The sequence below is a fragment of the Pipistrellus kuhlii genome, unplaced genomic scaffold, assembly GCF_014108245.1.
Source record: "Pipistrellus kuhlii isolate mPipKuh1 unplaced genomic scaffold, mPipKuh1.p scaffold_m20_p_23, whole genome shotgun sequence".
NCBI lineage: Eukaryota > Metazoa > Chordata > Mammalia > Chiroptera > Vespertilionidae > Pipistrellus > Pipistrellus kuhlii.
The window spans coordinates 11,067,495-11,090,246 of NW_023425522.1; the positions used below are offsets into that span (position 1 = coordinate 11,067,495).

Genomic DNA, 22,752 nt, shown 5'->3' on the forward strand with positions numbered 1-22,752 from the left:
CCATAGCCCTATGATGCTAAGATATTTTCCCACAGTGGTTTCTGGGATAGAGACTGAGATGCAATACGAACTCACCTCAGACAGTCCCAGCTACGGAGCGAGAAGAGCTGTGGCAGTTCTTGTGACAGTTGTACAGGGTTGGGAGTGCTCCCACTATCAGGTATAGTCCAGGGCCTCCTGGCATCCTCCTATCTATCTCCATTGACACAGAGGAGGGCTCCGTCCCAACTCTGAAATACTCCTGGCCATTTGAATATTGTCAGTGGCCCAAGCAACATGCCCCAAGCCCTTTTCAACTACTTCCTGGATGCTTTTATGCACCTCCTTTCTCAACATCTCTCCCCAGAGTCAGCAGGTGCACCTTCCTACCTGTCTCCCACTCAGGGGCCCTGTGGTGCACCCCTCAAGGGCTTTGCAAAGCAGTGCAGTGTGGCATTGCCCACAGAAATGGCACAGATGCCAGACAGCCCTTTCTCTTCTTTTCTTGAGACAACTCTCCTCCCTTGTGGCAGCCACATCACTCCCCAGCTTGAATCTTCTATCCCAAATGGTAGCTGCAGGCCTCCCAGAGGCACGGGCTTGAGTTCCCCTGGGGCTCGCTGTGAGCCGGAGGTATTCATTCACCTCTGGGCCTCAGCAGCTTCCTCTGTAAAGTGGCCCACGAAGGCAGCCACCACCCACTGTGAGTCTGAAGTGAGGCAATGAGCACGAGAAAGCCAGGGCCAGCCTCACAGGCAGGAGACAAGTGTAGGGTACAGGGCCGCTGCTCAGAAAGGCTCCATGCTTGCATTCATGTTCTGCTCTTATAATATCTCCTGAAATTCTCGATAATTCTTGAACCAGGGGACTCTCGTTTTCATTTTGCATCGGGCCCTGCAAATGATGTAGCGGGTCCTGGAGAGGGCCTTGAACCCCAAATGCACTGTGAAATGTGCAGTGGTGATTGTTGTTGACAATTACAGCAACACACACGTTCCCATTCGGTAAGGGATGCCTGTGGGGCTTTTCTGGAAGCCAGGAGTGCTGGGGGTCCAACAGGATGTGTCTCTTATGCCCGGGCCCCTGCCAGTTCCGGAGCTCACAGCCTTCACCGGAGGGAGCTGACTGCTTTAACTTCGGTGCTTGGTCGGACCAGCAAGTCCCTCTCCTCTCCGGGTGCCACTCTGCTGCCCCACAGGAAAGCAGGGCTTTGACTGGTCCCCAGGCTAATCCCCTCCCCACAGCCTGGCACCTGTTGAAAGGCTCCTTGGAGCCTTAGCAAGCAGTTCTGCCCCTAGCGGGAGTCAGAGGCATGAAACTTGCTTTCGGGAAGCAGGGATTAGAGCCACGCCACCTGCTCCCACAGCCTCTGCTGTCCGCAGCCTCCCGGAGCATCTCACAGCCAGCCACAGGTGAGGACAGGGCCCACCGAGGCACCTGGGGGGGGGGGGGGGGCAGGGGTAGCACTGTGGTTTGGGGATTGCTGAGGAGCAGGGGTGGGACATGGAGGGGAAATCCTTAAGATTGGATCTAACCCTTATTTAAAGAAGGGGACTGTGTATAGCCTGTGATTGTATACCTGTGTGTCTTTACCAGTACAGTCCATCTCAGTGTGTGTGTGTGTGTGTGTGTGTGTACCTGTGGGCCGTGCCCAGGATGGCTCTCTGTATAATAGTGTGTGTTAGTGGACTCGTGTGTGGCACTGCTTCTGTGGAGGTCCATATCAAGGCCTGGGTCTGTCACCAGGTTGGTGTGGAGCAGTGGAGCAGCTGGTGGCAGAGTGTGGGCAAGGAGCTAGTGTCAGCGTATTTGTGGAGTAGTGGTTCGTGTTTGACCATTTCCCACAGTGTGTGTGTATAAGGACATGGGTGTCAGTGTCCAGCTCCTTATGGGACAGTGATCCAAATGTGTCTGGCTGTGCATTGGTATCAGAGTGCTACCAACTGTGTGGCAGTGTGTATGTGTGCCCGTCACAGTGTCCCTGGTTGTTTCTGAGTGTATGGTACAGTGCTCAGTGTGTGTGTGTGTGTGTGTGTGTAGTCTAAGAAGCAGTGAATCAGTGTGTTTGTATCAGGCAGTGTGCATCTGCCCTGTGTGTTTGTTTCCAAGTGTGGCCGCGCACTCCCCTGTGCGGCAGTGCCCCGTGTGCTTGTGTTCTAAGTGTGTCTGGGTGTGAGCGCCAATGCATCCTCCTGGTGTGTGTATCACAGCGAGCCGGGCTGTGTGTGCATGTGTGCATGTGTATGGGACTGGGTGTCAGCGTCCGTGCTTGGCACGGGGCCCGCAGTGGTTTGGTCTGGTGGACGGGGCAGGTGTGGGCCTCCGCCCAGCGAGCCGCGACCCCTCCCACTGGCCGGCGGGAGGGCGGCGGCGCGGGCGCCTCTAGGACCCGGCGGCGGCCGGCCGCTGTCCCCCAGCCGCGCGAGTGAGCATGTGCAGAGCCGGTGCCCGCTAGCCCGCCGCCCGCCGCCCGCCGCCCGCCGGGCGCCCGCTGGCTCTGCCACCGGCTCAGCGCAGAGGTCTCTCCGCAGCCCGGCGAGCCCGGCTGCAGCGCCCGGTGCCCCGCCGCGTCCGGCCGCTCGCCACGGACCCCAGACACCCCGGGGCGGTGCGGGCGCCGGGGCGCCGGGCTCGGGCACTGCGGGCTGCGGGCTCGCCGCCCGGGGGAGGCGCGCGCGTGGCCGCCGGAGCGGGCGCCCCAGCCCGGCCGCGATCGCGGGTGAGTCCTGTCCCCCGGGTGCCCCGCCAGGACCCCCGCGCGGACTGCGGGCTGCGGGCAGTTTTTCCCTGGTCGGGCCGGCGAACAAGTTTGTGTAGACGCGGCTGGGGACGCGGGGGGGACTGCACCTGCCCCGGCTTCCTTCCGGGCGCGCTGGCGGGGGCGCCTTTGGGGGGCAGCGAGGGTGAGTGTGCGCAGGGCGGGGAGCGAGCGCCCCGGAACGAGGGACTGGGGATGTGAGAGCGCAAGGCAGTTGCTGAAGCTCACCCCCCTCTTCGTTCACTGAGACACTGTCTGTTTCCCCGGATGAGCAGCGGATCTGGTGCCCGGAGGGGGGCGAGGACACGCTTTGGGGTGCGCACCGCCTCTCCTAGGAGGAGAAGGGTCACCCAGCGGCAGGCAGCTCCCCCTTGTTCTGCTACCAAGCCAGGCCTCGGGTCAGCGGAGGGTTTTCTCCAGCTTGGTGAACTTGAGCAGAGGTAGAGGCTAAAGCGAAATGTATATATTTTGTCCCGGTATCTACCCCAAGTCGAGCTTTACGTCTTCACAAGTGTGGACGGAAACTCACGCCTGATGGCTGCTAATTGCGTGTTTCTTTTGTACGGAGAAGCCTCCAGGAGTACCCTGCCTCTGGGTGACCTGCAACCTGGGGGTTGTCTTTTCCTGAGCATTTGCGCCCTCGGATAATGGATAATGCCTGTTCCGTGCAGGCTTGCCCCTTGGAGGCAGCGAAGAGCGCAGAGCTGGGACTTCTGCTGCTTTGCTGAGCCTGCGTCCTGGGGAGGATGCGTGTAAGGATTCCAGCCCCACATGTTTCTCTCTCTCTCCTCCCCTCCCCCATAGTCCTGCCCTGGGATCCAGCCTACACTGGCGGGGCCGCTGCTCCCAGGATGGACAGGCTGGGAACTCCACTACTTTTCTAACAACATCCGATGCCGTGGTCCTCCGTGTATCCCCTCGTGTCGCTGAAACAGCACGTAGTTCATGAAGGCACATGGGTCGCCCCAGCTTGGGACTCCAGGCCATGGTTGTGATGAGGAGATGGGGGGCCTTTTCTCCGCTGCGTTGCCTAGGTCGATAAGTTCAGAAAGTGAGGGGCAGGGGGAGTGGAACAGAGGAGGTAGAAAGCTGGCTGGCCCTGCCCTGTCTGTGGCAGCCCCTACCGGATGCTTGTAGGGGTTGGAGAGAGGGCCAGGGGGAGGTGCCTCTCACTACCTCACACACACTTAGCTCGGCCCTCGGAAGTCCTGTGGGGAAGGTGCCCTGGTGGGTCACCACAGACCGGGGGTTCTATAAGGAGGAGCAGCGGTGCTGGTTTGTGGGAGGGTATGTTGGACTCCCAAACCCCCTTGCTAAAGGAGCTTGGTGAGCCGGGCAGCGGGCTTGTGGCTGAGCTGGCAGTTCACCTTCCCCAGGAGGATGCCGGGTCCTCACCTGCTGCCGCATCCTCCCGTCCTCACCTCTCCTCTGGAAGGAAGAGGGGTTATTCTGGGGGTTAGTGGGTGTCAGAGCCTGTGGAGTGTGTTCTGTAGCCTGCAGCCTGTCTGGCTGGAGTGAAGAGAAGCCTGGATAAGGCATAAGGCCAGATCCCTGTCCCTTCCCTCCTGTCTGCCTAACCAGGCAGGAGTGGGTATTCTGGGCCACCAGTTGGTCGGCTGCTGAAGCATGAGCCTCCAGCCGAGTCAGGTGAGGCCCAGCACAGGGGAGGAAGTCCCAGAGCTGGCTCCCTGTAGCGTCTGCAGGCTGCACAGAGCCTACGGGCCACATGGAATCATGTCTGAGCGGGGCCTCTGGGGAATGGGTGCTTCTCTTTGCAGACACTCCCGGCTTGTGCTCCCATCTGGTTCAGGTCCTGGTCACTCTTGGTGAGACCCATTCCCTGACTATCCATCGGGCTACTCTGAGGTCAAGGCCAAGGGCTTTGGGGCAGCTCAGTGTTTAGGCCTTCAGGGTCTTTACCTGTTAGATAAGAATCACAATCAAGTCCGCCAGCAGGGGCAGAGCTGGGCTAGAGGCAGGCCCTGCTCCTCTGGGGAGTGAATGCATGAACCCGGCCTTTGCCTACCTTCTTTTTGGGCTCAATGTCTTGTTTACCTACTGTTTCTTCTAATCCCTCCTTGTGGCTTTAATAATTCATGTTGACATATTATCAGAATTATCAGATAATAATTATCAGAAAATTATCAGAAACGTGCCGCTTTTGGAGAATGTGGTTAGGGGGGAACTCTGCCTCCCAGTGTGGATGTGAGAAGTGGAGAAAAGAATGGATTCGATTAATTTTGTAAGCTGTAAAATGCAGTGTGCCTACTGGTGGCTGTTAAGTCTCTCCCTTCCACTTGGTATCTCTTCTCTTGGTCCTGGAAGCCAGAGGGTGGCTGTCTTGGCATGAGGGGGCCATGAGGCACAGTTCTGATGATGGGCATGCCAAAGGTCTTGAGGCCCTTGGCCCAGTGCTTGCGGGCACAGTAGGCAGAGAGCCAGAGAAGGGCCAGGCTGACTTTGGGTAGCACGTCACTCACTTTGCCCAGGTTTGTCCTGATCGCTCCATGGGATCTAGGCAACTCGCAAAAGTGCACCACTGAGCAGGAGAAACATATGAACAAATGGACAAAATAGGACTTTATGAAAGAGGATCGCCCAGGAGATATTGTGCTTGGCTGTTTCAAGAGTGGGTTGGGCCGAAACCGGTTTGGCTCAGTGGATAGAGCCTCAGCCTGTGGACTGAAAGGTCCCGGGTTCGATTCCGGTCAAGGGCATATACCTTGGTTGCGGGCACACCCCCAGTAGGGGGTGTGCAAGAGGCAGCTGATCGATGATTCTCTCTCATCGATGTTTCTAACTCTCTGTCCCTCTCTCTTCCTCTCTGTAAAAAATCAATAAAATATATTTTAAAAAAAAGAAAGAAAGAAAGAAAGAGTGGGTTGGGCTCCAGATCAATTAGCTAAAAACGGATCACACCAGCCCCCACAGTGGTATTCTGTCTTTCTTTGCAGTCCTGGCCCCTAGCACGGTGCCTGCAAGAACATACGTCTCTGGTGTTGAACAAATGAAGGCCTTGCAACATGAAAGATGAAACTATAGATTTAAAACCAGAAAACTTATAGAGTCCAGTCTAGCAATAGCTATTTATCTCGGCCCACATTAACGGGCCCTCTTTCTGTCTCAAATTCTGCAAGTATAAAATGGGGATGATAATGATTTTTGACTTTACAAGTGTATGGAGCGATCAATCATTCGTTTGGTTTGTTGATCTGTGCATTCAACACAATTGTCAGTGTGTGAGACTGACTACCTTGCAATCTCTAATGTAGCATAGAAAAATTTATTCTTATTTATATGAACCTCAACAGTAGGTTTGATGGAGGATCCCCTTGCTTTTGCATTGACTGGAGGTTCCATCTTACTATTAAATGTTTTGTAACTTTTTAGCAACATTTCTTACTTTGAGGCTTTCTTCAAAAGTTCGGAAGTTCAAAGATTTGCCTCTTTGTGCTTACTCTGGCAGCACATATACCAAAGATCTGTTTCTTCAAAGTTAGGGACTCCTCACTCCATTCCCATTTCCCAGACCAGGTCCCACCCAAGGGCCAGCACATTTATATTTAACTAGATGCCCAGTGCATGGATTTGTGCACCAGTGGGGTCCCTTGGCCTGGCCTGCACCCTCTCACAATACAGGACCCCTTGGGGGATGTTTGACTACTGGTTTTGGTGATCCCCGCAGGCCAGGCTGAGGGACCCCATGGGTGCACGAATTTGCGCACCAAGCCTCTAGTATGCATATAAAATATTTGGTTAATCTCTTCCCACTCTCCCCCCTTCCCTCTGAGATTCATCAGTCGGTTCCATGTTTCCATGCCTGTGCATTCAGTGTTTGCCCCCTGGTGGTCAGTGCACCTCATAGCTAATGGTGGAATGGTTGGATGGTGAGATGGCCATTTAGGCTTTTATATAGAGAGATGGGTCCTTGGCTCTCTTTCTGAGTCTCCAAGACCCAGAGGCGTGGGAGCCTAGGGTGAGGGCAGCATGGCCCAGAGCACTGGAGGGTGGCCAGGGGGCACAGATTTCCTGGGAGCCTGTCCTGTGTTCCATGCAGAGGTGGGCAGAGGTGCTGACTCTGTCTGCCAGGGGCTCACAGGCTGGGAGAAGGAATAGGCAGAGTAGCAGAGTCCTGACTCCAGGTGGGACCAGGTGTAGTTCACAGAGCATCCAACTTTGCTATCTAGCTCTTCAGGGCTGAGGTGGGCAGCTCTGTTCCCTCAGGAATCAGGAAGGCATCACGGAAGAGGTGGCATTGGAGCTGACGCCACCTTGACTGGTGGCCACAATGCATTGCATAGCCGTGATACGGGGCAGGACATCCATGGCCAGTGGAAGATGTCTGAGGGGTGCAGAGCGCTTCATGCTGGCCAGGGGACACTGGCTGGGAGATTGCATTCTGGAAGCAGTAGTGAAAGGAAAAGGCTGGGAGACTGAGCCAAGAAGGGCCATTGAATGCCAGGCTGAGGAGCTTAAACTTGGCCATCTGAGTCCTGGGGATTCATTGCAGGCTGTAGCATTGGTTCTTGTTAGGAAGATCACCTTCTTAGGCTACTGGGAGGGGAGGGTCCGGATGACTGGCACTGAGCCAGAGCAGGGCAGAGGCAGGCTTTAGTGAGGTTGGAGAAGATAGGGAAGGGCAGCTCAGAGCACCGAGCCCCACTGGAGGCTCCCTGGTGTGGCTTTGCTGAGACCTCCCATCCCTGGCTGCCAGTCACAGAGGCTGGGCTCAGAGTGCCCATCTCCCTGTATGGAGAGCAGCATGCTGGGCCCTGTTCTTTTGTCTTTACGCCTCTCCCCTCCTTTCCCTTCCCCTCCCCTTCTCTCCCTGCTGCTGCCACACCTCCCGACCCCTCAGTTTCTCAGGCCCCAAACCTAGATGAGAGATGCCATCTGCCCAATCTCCCCACCCCCTGACCTCCTTCCTGTTCAGCATCTACCTGGGACCCAGATAACAACAGAGGGACAGAAGAGGGCTCCGGTTGCCTGAGTGCCCATCTGAGCTGGGCTCCTGCTCCCTCCCTGAGAGGTGCCGCAGGGGAAGCATGGCTTAGGGGAAATGACCCAGACTTCAGAAGGGGAGGGCCCAGCAGGCCTGGCACACTGACCCACATGGCAGTGTCCAGGAGATCTGGCTCGGGGATGCCGTGTGCAGGACTTTCTGCAGGAGCTCTGGCCTGGCATGCGTTCAGAAAGGTGCTGACGGGGGCACACCTCGCTCTTTCCAGAATAAATCTTGCCCTGGGTGAAGCCGGAGCTGGTGTGGGGAGAGCAGGAAGCTTAGTGGGCACAGGGCAGGCTCTAAAGCTGGCAGCCTGGGACTGAGTGCCAGCCCTGGTGTGTCTGACCTTGGGCAATGGACTTCACCCGGCTGAGCTTCAGAGACTTCGGCTCTCAATGGGGTAACCAGGGCATCTGCCTCGGTGGGAGGTAGCGAGTGAATGACACGGTGCAGGTGAAGCCTCCGATGCAGCCTAGCCTGCGTATTAACATCACGAGAGCTTAATAAATGGTGGTGTGGAAAAATAAGGCGACTGCAGCAGCCATCTTAGCATAGGACCAGCTTCACGCAGGAATGGGATCTAGGCCCACCCTAGAGCATGAGGGGCTAAGAAGAGGCGAAGTGACTGATTTCACCCATGGCATAGCAGCCCCCGGCCTTCCCTCCGACGTTTCCTCGTTTGCCTCTTTGAATTCATAACCAGTGTTGGCTGTGGTTGGTGGGTAGCAGAAGTTTTACTCCCCAATTGACCCCACAACAATGCTAATTTACGCCCATTTAACAGATGAGGAGCCTGAGGCTCCGGCCTGGCAGTGATTTCCCAGAGCTGGGTTTGCTTTCCTGGAGAGCCCCCCAGCTTTGGGGGGCGGTGGGCACAGCTGGTGGGCTCCCGGCCAGGGCCTCAGGCAGTGGCCAGATGTCCCCAGGGGTTGGTGAACTGGCGAATGCTGCTGTAAGACTGACCTTGAGGCTGGCTGTGAGCGCCTGTGCAGATGCTCCCTCCCCCCAGCCCGGTTCAGCCACTTAACGAACAGTGGCCAGCCCTGCCTTGCTGGCTGAGGCCTGGGACCCAGGGATGTGGTGATAAATCCCACGTGATCTGTGCCCTAAAGGAGCTGCCAGCCGGAAGGAGGGGTGGGCATGGCAGAGAGTGGGGGTGATTGGCAAGTATAATGTGGTAGGAAAGTGTGGCAGAAGTACAGGGCAGAGGGGCAAGTTCCGAATACTTTGGGCGGGAATTGCTTTGCGGTTTTAAGGGTTTGGACTGGCAGCTGGCTTTATAGCAGGCCTGGGTCATTGAGCTTCGGCCCGACCCCTGCCTTCATGCCCAGTGTCCCCTCCTCAGACCAGGGGCAGCCCCTGGGGCGGGGGGTGCTCCAGAGAGGACTTTGGAAGGCCTGGGGGAACTTGGGTGTGATCAGTAGGGTCCTGGTTGTAGCCCTGACAATGCCCATCCAGTGTACACTACCCGACTCGTGTCCACAGCCTGTATGTGACGTGTGTACGGGAGCCACACCGCGTCTTCCAGGTTCCGGACTGTTAACCTGCTGCCCACGTGTCTGCTCTGCCTTATCGGGACCTTTCTTTTCATAGCGGGAGTCCTTCCTTCTCCCCTGCTAGCTTCCTCTTACAGAATTATTTCTGCAGGTAGAATTCTGATCTTGTAACCAGAGGTCCTTTGTGAGCAGAGTTGGAAACGCCTCTTCATGGACTTACAGCAGAGAGAGGAGAGCACACGCCCCAGGCACCTCGTCGGCTTCTGGGGTCTGGAAGACCTTGCTGTGCTAAGCTGCCTCCGTGAGGTGCGCTCACGCACCGTGACCTCTGCTTTGCAGGCCAGGCTCCCACAGCTACGGAGCCGGTGTCTCATACCGGGATCCGCCTGTCAGTTTACCTCATCGTTCACTTAAAAATGTATTCAGAACCAAAGATGGCTGAGCATCTGCACTGCCAGGCATCCTGCTGGGGGCCCCAGTTACCAAAACGAAAAGGGTAGGACCTCTAGCCTTGAGGCGATCACAGTCCTGCCAGGATGATTGACAATTAGCTGGACAATTAAAATCGTCCCAGGACGTGAGTGCTGGGGGAGGGGCCAGCTGTGGGCTGTGGGAGGCTGAGGAAGCTTTCCCAGGGGGTGAGCGGTGGTGGAGGAAAGCCTCTCGGAGGAAGCAGCACCTGGGCCAGGGGTGGGGAACGCCCGCCCGGCCTTCGGGAGTATGAGGCCCAAGAAATCATGTGGTCTGGCCCTGCCGAGCTTTAGGGGTGAGTTAATTAAATGTTTGACCAAATATGGCAGGCTAGTTTTTAAGTTGATCATTTTGTATGGCCTGAAAATAATGTTATAAATATCTAAATGGCCCTTGGCCGAAAAATGGTTCCCCACCCCTGCATTGGGCAAAGGGGGGTGGGTAGGGGCTGAGGGGAGACATAAAGGGCACTGTGTACAAAGGCATCAAGACAGCTGTGCTGGGTAGTTGTGCTGGAGCGTGGTGGGTGTGTGTGTCTGTGAGTGTGTGTGTGTGTGTGAGTGTGTGTGTGAGTGTGTGTGTATGTGTGTGTGTGTGTGCGCGCGGGCGCGCGGGCGCGCGCACATATGCATGAATTCATGATGGCGAAGCCAAAGGAAAGGGCCTGGCAAGGATGAGCTGTGGGCCGGATCATGAAGGGGCCTTGTATGTTGTGCTAAGGAGCTCGGAGTTTATCCCAAAAGCCACGGAGAGCTATTGAAAGGGGTTTTAAGCGGGGAATGCTGTGATCAGATTTGCGTGTTAGGAGGATCGCCCCAGCAGCCCCGTGGAGGTGGATCGGAGCTGGAGACGGGAGATCAGCCAGGATTTCTCGGGATTTTCTCTGTGGTTTTACAAATCTGACGAGGCCTGCTGGGTGGGCCTGGCACACACCAGCTTAGAGGGAAAATAAAGGTCTGCATGGCTTCCCGACTCAGAGTTTAATTCCACCTTCACTTGCTGGCTACCCTGCCTGCCACCCCCATCAGACTGGACTCCAAACCCCTGCCCACCCAGATCCCTGCCCTCCCAGATTTCTGCCCTCCCAGACCCCTGCCCTCCCAGACCCCTGTCCTCCCAGACCCCTGCCCTCCCAGACCCCTGTCTCCCAGACCCCTGCCCTCCCAGACCCCTGCCCTCCCCAGAGGCCTGCCCTCCCAGACCCCTGCCCTCCCAGACCCCTGTCTCCCAGACCTCTGCCCTCCCAGACCCCTGCCCTCTAAGACCCCTGCCCTCCCAGACCCCTGCCCTCCCAGACCCCTGCCCTCCCAGATCCCTGCCCTCCCAGACCCCTGCCCTCCCCAGACCCCTGTCCTCCCAGATCCCTGCCCTCCCAGACCCCTGCCCTCCCAGACCCCTGCCCTCCCAGATCCCTGCCCTCCCAGACCCCTGCCCTCCCCAGAGGCCTGCCCTCCCCAGACTCCTGTCCTCCCAGACCCCTGTCCTCCCAGACCCCTGCCCTCCCAGACCCCTGCCCTCCCAGACCCCTGTCTCCCAGACCTCTGCCCTCCCAGACCCCTGCCCTCTAAGACCCCTGCCCTCCCAGACCCCTGCCCTCCCAGACCCCTGCCCTCCCAGATCCCTGCCCTCCCAGACCCCTGCCCTCCCCAGACCCCTGTCCTCCCAGATCCCTGCCCTCCCAGACCCCTGCCCTCCCAGACCCCTGCCCTCCCAGACCCCTGCCCTCCCAGATCCCTGCCCTCCCAGACCCCTGCCCTCCCCAGAGGCCTGCCCTCCCCAGACTCCTGTCCTCCCAGACCCCTGTCCTCCCAGACCCCTGCCCTCCCAGACCCCTGCCCTCCCAGACCCCTGCCCTCCCCAGAGGCCTCAGAGCTGGCAGAGGTCAGCGTTCAATCAGAAAGGGTCAAGCAGGCCCGGCTCCTCTGGATCTTCGCCTGGAATGCCAGGCCACAGAGCCCAAACATTGTCTTTCCTCTCACACCCGGCCGCCTGTTCCCGGCGCACAGAGCAGCCATTGAGGGGCCGCTAGCCTGGCGGGAGTCCTGGCCCGTGTTAGTTACGGGCCGCGGCTTAGTCATGCTCCTCGGAGCCTTTCTTCTCGGGACAAGCCGGTCCTTGTGTGAGGGCCTTCCTCCCTCAGCTGCAGAACTCGCCGCCGTTGCAGCCCCTCACAGCACACACCAGAGGCCCGCCATTGGGACCCACCGCCCAGCGGGAGAGCTGATGCTGGGGTTTGGAGGGGCCCCGGGAGGCTGCCCTGAGAGCCCTTCTGCCTTCTCTCCATCAGGTGCCCCAGCCCCCGATCGCAGGTGGGGGCCCCGGGCTGTCCTGTTCCTTTGGCCCGTAGCCTTCAGGAAGCTCAGGAAGACTGCACATTCTCTCCACGTCCCCCCCACCCCCCCACCCCTTTACCCCATGCCCATTCCTGTGTTAAAGCGGACCAGCCTCTGCAAAGCAATTTCCAAAGACCTCCTGCCATCCTGGTGCACCCCTGGGAGTTTTGCATGCTCGTGCTGAGCACCTGCTATATACTCATGCCTTGGGCTGGGTGCGCTTGTATGTGCTGGGCTATCGGGGTGGTTCAGAGCACAGACTCTGAGGACAGACCAGCCGTACCCCAAACCCTGGCGCTGTGCAACTTGGGGAAGGCTTCTTGGCCCCCTTTGGCCACGGTTGCTTCCTCTGGAATTGGGGATATTACAGGATGCCCCGCACTGGATTGGTGGGAAGGTGAAATGAGGTAATTCGTAAGACGTTGAGCTGAGTGCCTGACACTTAGGAAGGACTCAGGACAGAGCTGCTGCTCTCCCTCTGCCCTGTCGCTGCCCTTATTGGATCCCCACCACCGCCCCAGGGACAGGGTGGTCCCATGTCATAGGCGAGGAAGCTGAGTCCTGGGAAGTGAAGTCACTTGCTCGATGGCACACAGCCGGCTGGTGGCAGAGCTGAGACTTGAACCCCGATCTCTGTCCAGTGCTCCCTTTGGGAAATGGAGCCAGCCTTGAGGGGCTCTGGCCTGGAGCGGTGGGATTGGAGGCCCCTCCTGTTTCACCGACGTGGTTTTTCTCTGCCTTTCCAGGTTTTCCTGAGCCAAGAGGTGAAGGTGGGCAGAGCTCAGGAATGGCGAAGGTCATGACCCTCAGCCAGAAGCTGCAGCTGCAGGGTGCAGCGGCCCGAGAGGAGTGATGGTGCCACCTGAGCACCTGCCGGAAGCAGGGCAGCGGGAGCAGTAGCCCCCCGAGAGCACAGGCTGCTCCAGGATGTGGAGATGATGCCTCCGGAGGCCCCGGCCTCCCTCCCGCCCGGGCGCTAGGAGCCGTGCCCAGGCTCCAGCCGGGAGCCCTTCCTCCCAGGGGCATGGCCAAACCTTTCTTCCGACTCCAGAAGTTTCTCCGCAGAACACAGTTCCTGCTGTTCTTCCTCACGGCCGCCTACCTGATGACCGGCAGCCTGCTGCTGCTGCAGCGGGCCCGCGTGGCCCTGCCACAGGGGCCCCGGGCGCCGGGCTCCCTGCAGGCCCTGCCCGTGGCCGCCGTGGCGCTGGGCGTGGGCCTGCTGGACAGCAGAGCCCTGCAGGACCCGCGCGTCAGCTCGGAGCTCCTGCTCGGCGTGGACGTGCTGCAGAGCCCCCTGGCCCGGCCCCGGCCCGGGCCCCGCTGGCTCCGGAGCCGCAACTCGGAGCTACGCCAGCTGCGGCGCCGCTGGTTCCACCACTTCATGGGTGACCCCCAGGCGCTGCCCGCCCTGGGCCCCGTGGCCCCCGGGCCAGCCGCCAGCAGCCGAGGTAGGTGCTCAGCTCGGGTTCCTCTGGCATATCTGGGAGCTGCTCTCAGGAGCCTGCTCGGGGTCACAGGGTCAGAGGCCCCTTTCTCTGGCCCCTGGGGCAGCCTGGGGAGCAGGCACTGCAGACCCGGACCTTCACATATTGCCCCTCCCCTCCTGCTCGCCCGGCTTGGGGAGTGCCGGTGATGGGAAGCCCCTTGGAGTTTGCTCACTCGCAGCTGGACTTCCACATGGCTCAGGGCAGGGTGTGTGAGCAGGTCGCTCTGAGCTCAGCCTTTGGGTCCAGACCATCCTTGTCTTGAACCTTGGCTTGGCCACAAACTTGTTGGACGGCGCTTGCTTACCTTCTCCGGGTCCCTCTGAAGTAGAGATAGAGGTACCTGCCCCAGGGCTACTGTGGGGACTAAATGTGATCATGTAGAGCAGTGGCTCGGAAGGTGGGGTCCCAGAGCAGCAGCTTCAGGTTCCCCAGGGAGCCTGTTGCAAGTGCAGATTCTCAGGTTCTCCCAGACTTGGGGGATCCTGAGCTCTGGGGCAGGGGCCGCAGTCCCTGTAGCCACCCGCCCCGGTGATTCTGATGTACACCCAAGCCGAGCACTTCTGGGCTAGAGGACCTAGTACGTTATTCGGCATTCAGAAACTGGCAGCTGTTAGTTACATCCCTTAATAAAAACAGCTAACTCACATGCCATCTATTGTGTTCCTGTAAATGTGCTATATATGGGTTCTACATTATATTCCAATATTATTATAGATGAAGAAACTGAGGCTCAAACAAGTTAAGTCAATCCCCAAGGTGGGTTCCCAGGAGCAAACCCTGAGAACGGGATTCCAATGCACATGGTGGATTAGGGCTGTGATCCTGGGAGCACTGTGAGGGAGGGAGAAGGAAGACAGGGACAAGAAGACAGCCAGGAAAGGGTGTGTTACGGAGCAGAGCAGTTGGAGGCCTGCATCTCTCGGAACAAGGGTGAAGCCTGCATCTCTAGGTGCAACCCGGAAGCAGCGAGGCCTGGGGGACACAGGTGGCCCCGCCCCAGCCGCGCTGCTGAGACCCTCACATGGGAACCTCCTGGCTTCAGGCCGGGGCTCTGGGCACTGTGATACAGGCTCTGTGTGGGGCCCAGGAACGGAGCCTGCATGTGACAAGCACCCAGAAAGTGTCATGGCTGTTGTTGGGTGTTGACAGCTCAGTCAGCATCTCTGTCACCGCCCCATCCGGTCCTGCACCCTAAGACACAGGGGAACTGTTCTCCTAACTATAAAAGGTGTGGTTGGAGCCGAAACCGGTTTGGCTCAGTGGATAGAGCGTCGGCCTGCAGACTGAAAGGTCCCAGGTTCGATTCTGGTCAGGGGCATGTACCTTGGTTGCGGGCACATCCCCAGTGGGGGGGTGTGCAGGAGGCAGCTGATCGATGTTTCTCTCCCATCAGTGTTTCTAGCTCTCTAGCTCTCTCCCTTCCTCTCTGTAAAAAAAAAAATCAATAAAATATATTAAATAAAAAAAGTGTGGTTGGAGAATGAAGCACTCCATGGCAGGATACAGAAAGATGTGAGGCGATTGGAGCGTGGGCTTTGCGTTCAGGTCTGGCGCCTGAGTCAGGGAGGGCTGTGAGTGTCAGGTCTAGGGATCTGACTTTATGCCAAGGATAATGAGAAGGATCCAGGGAAGAGAAAGGAGCCCAGGCTTCCCTTGCCTTAGGGGGGTGACCCTAGTGGCTCCGTAGAATGTAGATGGAAGACTGCACTGTTGTCTGCATGGAAGGAAGTTTCTTCGAAAATCATCGAGGTCAAAGCCCTCACCCTGAGGTTCCTCAGCAAGGCTTTCAGGGGAGAAACGAGGGACTGTTTCTGCAGCTCGTTTTATGCAGGTATGATTTCTATAAACTCTCCTCAGCACACCCAGACACTGGGTCCCTAGGCAGGTTGCACCAGCATCACTCATTTAGACTAGAGTAGGGGTGTCGAACTCAATCAGAGAAGGGGCCAAAATCTAAAATCCAGCCTAAATCGCGGGCCGAATGGTTTACTGAACAGTCATAAACTGTCATTGTGATGGAAACGCAGCGGAGTGCAGTGATGACAGCGCGGTGCGGGCCACATTGCAAGGCCTGGCGGGACAAATTTGGCCCGTGGGCCTTGTGTTTGACACATGTGGACTAGAGTGTCAATGACTGACAAGGCCAGCATGGATTCCTTGAGACGAAGCCATAGAAAGAGCACACGTTTTGAAAGCAGAGCTGAGTGCCTCTTTTGGTCTTGCCAGTTCTGGGCTCTGTGACCTTGGGCAGCTTAGCTGCAATTCTCGTTATTGCTCTCAATCTGCACCTATTGAGGATTCATGTCTGGGTCTCCACATATGCTATTCACAGTGCACTTCAGGATCTGGGTCTGGGGACAGAGTCAGATATGCACCCACATGTTTACTGCACAGCACGAGTAAGGCGTGATGGAGACTTCCGGCCTATTAGACAGAAGTGACTAGTTCTTTATAACCTGACTTCAGCGTGTCTGGCCAGCAGAGGGGAGGGCTCAGGGTGACCTAGTTATAGCTCTGGGTGTTGAGTGCGTATGTTCAGAGAACTAGTGGATACCCCTTTTAAGTCATCTTCAGTGATTTAAAAAAGTGACACAAGGGGCTGCAGTGAAGGCTGAAGGACTGTGGTTAGGTCAGCCACTATGGCTTTATCAGTTCTTAAAATATTAAAAGGGTGACTATCCTGATGCCTGGGGTGCCCTGGGCACTCTGTTGCCCTCCCCAGTGACCCCCCAAACCTCCCCCTGACCCAGCAGCAAGGGAAGAGCTAACACCGGGTACAGCAGGAGCTCTGGTGTTGAATGGTCAGTAATGGTTATTAGAGATTTTAATATCCTCCAAGATTTCAGATGGGATTTGTGCTCTGGGTGAGGCGGCGGTGTCACATGGCTGGAAATCTTCAGAGGAAGAGGGAAGAGTCAGGGCCCTGGCCTGAACCCCCTCTGGGGGCCCTGCACAATCAGGCAGGCCTCATTGGTGGAGAGGAGACCCCGTCCAGCCCTCGGGACAGCTGCTGGGGCTGCAGACAAAGAGGGCGTCTCTTTGAGGCGCGGACAGCCTGCCATCCCCCTGAAAAGGGATCCTGCAAGCCTGGGAAGCTGCAGGAGGCTCCATCAATCACCGAGCATTTCATTATACCTTGGACAACATCCATAATGGAATAAAATGTCAGTACGTTTACGAGGGGAAAAATAGTAACTTCTCCATGGCCGGTTTGTTTTTTATTGATAGTAATTTCCAAAGACATTCCAATATCTCCGAAGCCATCATTAATAGCCTCACAGCATGTCCATTTTGATGTGCAAATGAACAGATGTGGAGTCACAGACAATAATGCATCGCCTCCATTTCAGCCGAAAGTAATAAATCCGCCTCGGAATGTGTCCCAGCGTATCCCTCGGAAGTCCTTTTCTTTCTTTCTGCGCATTCTTGCCTCTGTCAGGGAGTTAGAAAGGCCATCCGTTACTTTTCCGGAAGAAAGAGCTCACCTCCTCCTCATAAACATCGAGGGGAGCCATCTGCACCGCAGGCCCCCTCTACACGCTGAGCGGGACGGCCAGGCGAGGGCCGGTCAGTTCCGACGTGGGCAGCTGCTGACTGGTTCGCTGCTCCCTGTTTTCTGAAGAACCCGAGGCTGACTGCCTGAAACCACTTATTTCTCTCTCTTATGAATGTGTTAATTATTCAGCCGATATTCACTGATCCATCATCATATGAGGTCCCAGGTCAGAGAGAAGGATCAGAATAATAATCTTTGTTATTTATTCGAACATCTGTTAATGGTCAAGCATTGTTCTGTGTGGGTGTACATCTGTTATCTCACTTAATGTTGAACAGCCTGACACGTACATGGTGCTATCACCATTTTAACGATGAAGGATTTGAGTTTCGGGGAAGTAGAGTAATTTTTCAATAGTTTATATTAATAGTGATATATTAACAGTAAAAAACAACCATGACAGCGGGTACTGTATCACATGCCACGCCTGCATTAGACGCTTCCCATGTGCTGTGGAATTCTTATTAGCGCCTCCATGATTTCCATGGGCCTGTAGCCCCATTTCACAGATGGGTAAGCTGAGGCTCAGTAAAAGGAAGCGAAACCTAAGTCAGCCCATTCCCCCAAAAGCTGTTCCCTGCTCCCCTGGAAACATGTACGTGCCATTCTCAGCCTCCGGGGGTACTGAGCCAGGGCGTCTTTACAACCTTCAGGTTCATTTCTCACACACAGTGACAAATGTTTAACACCCCTGTGCTTGTGTTTTGGATGCTTAGTTGAAAGCTGTAATAGAATTTCTTTTTCGCTGAGCACCACATGAGGAATTTCTGAAATATTCGTTTTCTTTCACTAAGCAGGCAGGCTGAGAAGAGCCATTTATTCTCGCTGACCTGGGTGCAATCTTCCTGCAGAGGTCCATTCTGGTCTCAGAAGTCCTGAGTCTTTGCAGAAAAGCAGAGAGAAGCTTCCATGGCCTGGGGGTCTGGGAGCCCTGAGTGGAGGGTGTAGCATGTGCCTCTGTGTGGACACAGGGTGTGGCCACATGTGTGCTGCTGGGATCTAAGAGGATCACTGCCTGGAAGGGGCGAGATTCTGCCCTCTCAGGGTGGCAGGGCAGGGCTGCTGGGGCCTTCCCTGGCCAGTGCCTGTCTGAATCAGCTTGGCCACCCTGTTGTGGAGCCATGTTCTCCCTCAGGGCTGTGCCAGAGATCCTGGACTGGCAGGCCCCGGGGTCTGTGGGCCTGCTGAGTCCCGCAGAGGACAGCAGTCTTACACGCCAAAGGCTCCTTACACCCCTCCAGGGATGGGGGCTTGCTCTCACCTGGGAATGGCGGCTATTTTTCTTGAAGTAGCTCTATCTGCAGGATCTGTTTATATTCTCTGTAGTCAGAGTTTCCACAATTAATTTCCTTCTTCTAGATGGCAAGGAGGTGACAGAACCTGCCACTCGAAACATTTGTGGAGCTGGAAGGCCCCTCCAAGCCCAGAAAGGGCAGGGATGGGAGGTGGTCTGGGGGAGGTACTTGACTTGCTGAGTTGTGATGGAAGAAGGTGGTGTTCAGACTGACCCCAGGGCCCTGGCGGGGTGTCTTTGGGTAAGGTGACCAGATGTCCAGCTTTTGGCGGGACAGTCCCGATTTTTAACAATTTGTCCCGCGTCCAGCAGCGTTTTTAAAACGTCCCGATGTTTGGAAAGCATCTGGAGTTTTTTAAAACGCCGCAGGACGCGGGACAAATTGTTAAAAATCAGGACTGTCCCACCAAAAGCGGGATGTCTGGTCACCTTAGTCTTGGGGGCCAGTGGGACATTAACCAAGAAAAGGGGCAGAAGGGAGCAGGTTGACGTATCCAGAAGCATTGCCGAAGACGTTGGACCACAGCCTCATGCCCTGGCTTCTCTGAGAGGTACCCCCTTGCCCAGAAGGGCTGGGGGTGACCTTGGTATTCGCCCAGGGTGGGCTGCCATTAGGACCCCTCCCTCCCCAGGGCCTCTGAGTCTCTGCTGTGCTTCTCTGCCTGCAGGCACCTATGTTGGCTGCTTCCGTGACGACGGCCAGGAGAGAACGCTGAAGGGCACTGTGTTTTTTGACTTGAGAAAGATGACCGTCTCCCACTGCCAGGACGCCTGTGCTGAGCGGTAAGTGTGGGGCCTGGACCCCGGATGCCACCGGAAATAAGGTCAAGAGACATTCCGCAGAGGGAGGGGACACTTCAGCTGCCAGTGGCTGTCAGGGTGGAACTAATTAGAGCCTGATTGACCGGGGCCCAACTGTCCAGAAGAGGGAGAGTTTATTGATGAGGTGCCTGGGGTTGTGGCTAGAGTCCTGGGCTCAGTGTCCAGGGACCGGGTTTTAGTGCTGCTGAGCCAGGGACTCGCCATGTGACTGAGCCCTGAGCCCTCCACCTTTCCTCAGCCTCAGTTTACCTGTACGTTTAAAAGAGAATCAAGGGCTTTAACCCAGATTTCTATGAGGACCCTTCTTGCTCTGGGAACATTTATTGTGTTTCAAACAAGAGTTACTCTTTCTGCGGCTGCCAACTGACCCAGTGGTTACCAGACACTAGTCATATCCCAGGGAGTGGTCCCTGCCATCAAGGCTGTCACAGGCCACTCTGCGTGTGTGCATGCATGTGTGTGCATGTGCATGTGTGTTTACAACAGAATCAGCAGATGGTACTCTTAGTTTATTTCATTCCCGTTCGGTTCTTTCATATTTGTTGTGTCATAAATCCTTACCACCTTCTGCTAGGTAACAACGAATCATGCCCATTTTATAGGTGGAGAAACTGAGGCCAGAGAAGGAAAGGACAGGGCCCCTGTTGAGAGTGCTAAAAGTGAGATGGACACAATCTCATTCTGTTCTCCTAACATTTCAGGAAACGGGGGCTCGGAGGTAGTAAGGGATATTCAGGGTCACATGGCCAGCAGGGGCCAAACAAGGGTTAGGAGCTGGTGTTGGGTTTGTTTTTTTTTTTTTTGGTTTTTTTTTTTTTTTGGTGTGTTTTAAAATATATTTTTATTGATTTTTTACAGAGAGGGAGCAAGAGGGATAGAGACTTAGAAACATCGATGAGAGAGAAACATCAATCAGCTGCCTCCTGCGCACCCCCTACTGGGGATGTGCCCGCAACCAAGGTACATGCCCTTGACCGGAATCGAACCTGGGACCTTTCAGTCTGCAGGCTGACGCTCTATCCACTGAGCCAAACTGGTTTCAGCTCAATTTGGGTTTTTATGCCTAGGTCCGCTGAGGAGGAGTTTGAACATGTTGACCCCTTTTCATAGTTAAAATCCCGTGTGGTTCCACATTGAGTCCGTTCCCTCTCTTTCTTTACGGACAGTATTACGGCTGGGTGGAGGCGGGTAAGAGCGGTCTCCAGGCCAGGGAGGCTTGTGGTGGGGTCTGCTTGTAACGTGTGGAGGGCCCTTTAAAAGGACCAGTGGTGAGCTGGAGCCAGCTCGTGGCTCACGAGAGCGAACAGTTACATTTCAGAAATGCTATCAGCCCGTTGCTTGAAATCATCTATAGAAATTGGCGAATGCCACCAATTGGGCCCCTTCCCTCCCATCCTGAGAACCAGTTACCAGCACACTACTGCTGTGGACCCGTCATGACCTGTCACCCTGGCCAGCACCTTAGAGGACAAAGCTCAGGGCTAAGGAGAGGAACCAGTGGGGAAGACTCAGTCAGCTTAACTCAAAGGAAAGACTGTTCCCTAAACCCAGGCAGATGGCCTCTGAGGCCAGCCCCACGCTGGTGGCCATGGCCCTGGCCTCCTTTTCCAGACCTAACCTCAGCTTCAAGCCCAGCACCCTCACCCGGGCCCCAGAGCCAGCTGTTCGGACGCCGAGGGCAGCTTTATCTCAGGCCCGCTTTCCCTGCAGGTCCTACGTCTACGCCGGCTTGGAGGCCGGGTCAGAGTGCTACTGCGGGAACCGGCTCCCGGTGCAGAGCGTCGGGCCCGAGGAGTGTAAGCACGAGTGCAAGGGGGAGAAGGGCTCGGCGTGCGGAGGCGTCGGCCGGCTCTCCGTGTACCGAGTGGAGGAGCTGCAGCCGAGCTCCAGGAAGCGTGAGTGTGCAGCCTCCCCAGGCTCTGTCTGTCCCCTCTCTCCGCTGCCCCCGCCTGCGGCCCCTCCTCCAAATCATCGGAACAGAAACTCTGCCCTCCCGTTCTCATCAGCTTCCCCGGACGGGCTCATCTCCATAGGGTGTGGGGCTAGCGTGTGCCAAAGGTTGCTTGAGTTCATAACAGAAGCACATCTTGCTTGATGGCCTGCAGGGAGAGAGAAACTGATCCAGATGCCTGGGGCCAAGGCCTATGTAGGTCTTAAACGTGCTGTGTGGCCTCTGGCAGCTCTCTTTCCCTCTCTGGGCTCCAGTCTGTTTTGTAAGGTGCAGAGGCAGACCTGGATTTCTAGCTTTGGGGTGGACCAGGTCCTCTGGAAGTTCCCTAGCTGCCCAGCCCCTAGGAATGGAGGATAAAATGGAACAAAGACTATTTTACGTGCATAGCCGACTAGCAAGCAAGGAAGGAAATACAGAGGGATTCAAGGTCACAGTGGCGATGAGAGTGGGAACAGGCTGTGCAGCTCTGGTCTCCGCAGAGGGCAGTCGCTGGTCTCGGTGGCCACGGGCTGAGGTTTTGGTGTCCACATCGGACAGAGAAGGAGGCTCTGAGCTGGTCAGGATAGGAAATGGGGTGGAGACCTCTGCCTAACATGGGATTCACTCCCACTGAAGTGTAAATCAGTGAAAGTTCGGTTTCTGAAATATAGTCCAGAGAGATGGGGAAAAAAAACTTGTCTGTTTGACATGAGCTCCGGGGACAAACAAAAAGAAAACTCTCCCTAAGAATTTGTAACTGTGGGCGACCTGCATTCGTACAAGTTTTGGGGTTCAGATTTATACAATCTTCCTGGTCCTGAAAACTCCAGCGGAGGCAAACGCAACAGCTCTCGAGAGCTGTGCCAGCAGCCCAGGTGTAGAGTTCCCAGAGGTAAACTCTCACTGAAGGTAAGCTCACTATATAAGTACAGAACTCCGAAGGGAAATAATCAGCCAGGGGGAGGAATAAGAGGAGGCAGCTGTTGCTCCAGACAGGCAGACAGAATCCCCAAGAATGTCTGTGGAAAGTGCTTTTAAATACCGGGGGCCCCGGTAGAGGTGTCTGAAGCTCAGGTTTGTCCTGATTGCAAGATGCTGAGTCCCAGATCCACTTCCTCTGACGATAAAAGGCTCCTTTATCGAATGAAGATGGCTGAGAACACGGCCAGGGCCCGTCCTTTTCATAATCTGGAGGGGCCGGGCTGGGAAGAAGTCAGGGCACGGGAGACTGTCCCCACCACTGAGACCGTGGGCGATGGGGGCACACTGGCGCTTGGACAGTGCCTCTGGCTGTGCACCTGGTAACGGCTCCAGGGCAGCTCATGCATTAGCCCAGGCGCAGACGGAGCTCAGGGAAAGAGGGCTAAGGTCAGGCGCTAGGACTGCAGAGGGGTGTCCTGAGAGCTCTCCTAGCAATGAGTGTTAGCCACGCAGTCCAGAAGCCCGGCTGGGAGAGCCATGGTGACGGCTGTGGGGCCAGCGTGACGGGGAGTGTGGCTTCTGCTCAGGCCCGGCCAACTGAGGCTGCTTAAGTGCTTACAGTCAGAGAGGATACATCCGGGCACAAGGGCTCCGGCTCGGGGGACAGGGACAGGGTTGTAACCCTGGCAACACATGCTTT

General features: G+C 56.4%; 1 protein-coding gene and 1 long non-coding RNA gene across 2 annotated transcripts in view; both read left to right on the forward strand.

Annotated features, from left to right (window-relative positions):
* Positions 1-2,456: 2,456 nt before the first annotated feature.
* Positions 2,457-22,752, forward strand: part of WSCD1 (WSC domain containing 1) — a 43,882-nt gene continuing 23,586 nt past the window's right edge. Inside the window, exons 1-4 of the mRNA XM_036452178.2 lie at positions 2,457-2,698; positions 12,786-13,490; positions 19,048-19,162; positions 20,912-21,096. Of these exons, the coding sequence (XP_036308071.1) occupies positions 13,064-13,490; positions 19,048-19,162; positions 20,912-21,096 (727 nt within the window). The 5' untranslated portion in view covers positions 2,457-2,698; positions 12,786-13,063. The remainder of the gene's footprint in view (positions 2,699-12,785; positions 13,491-19,047; positions 19,163-20,911; positions 21,097-22,752) is intronic.
* Positions 13,498-15,929, forward strand: LOC123652953. Its single transcript, XR_006742542.1, has 3 exons — positions 13,498-14,757; positions 14,998-15,450; positions 15,655-15,929. It is a non-coding gene; the product is annotated as an uncharacterized LOC123652953 (long non-coding RNA).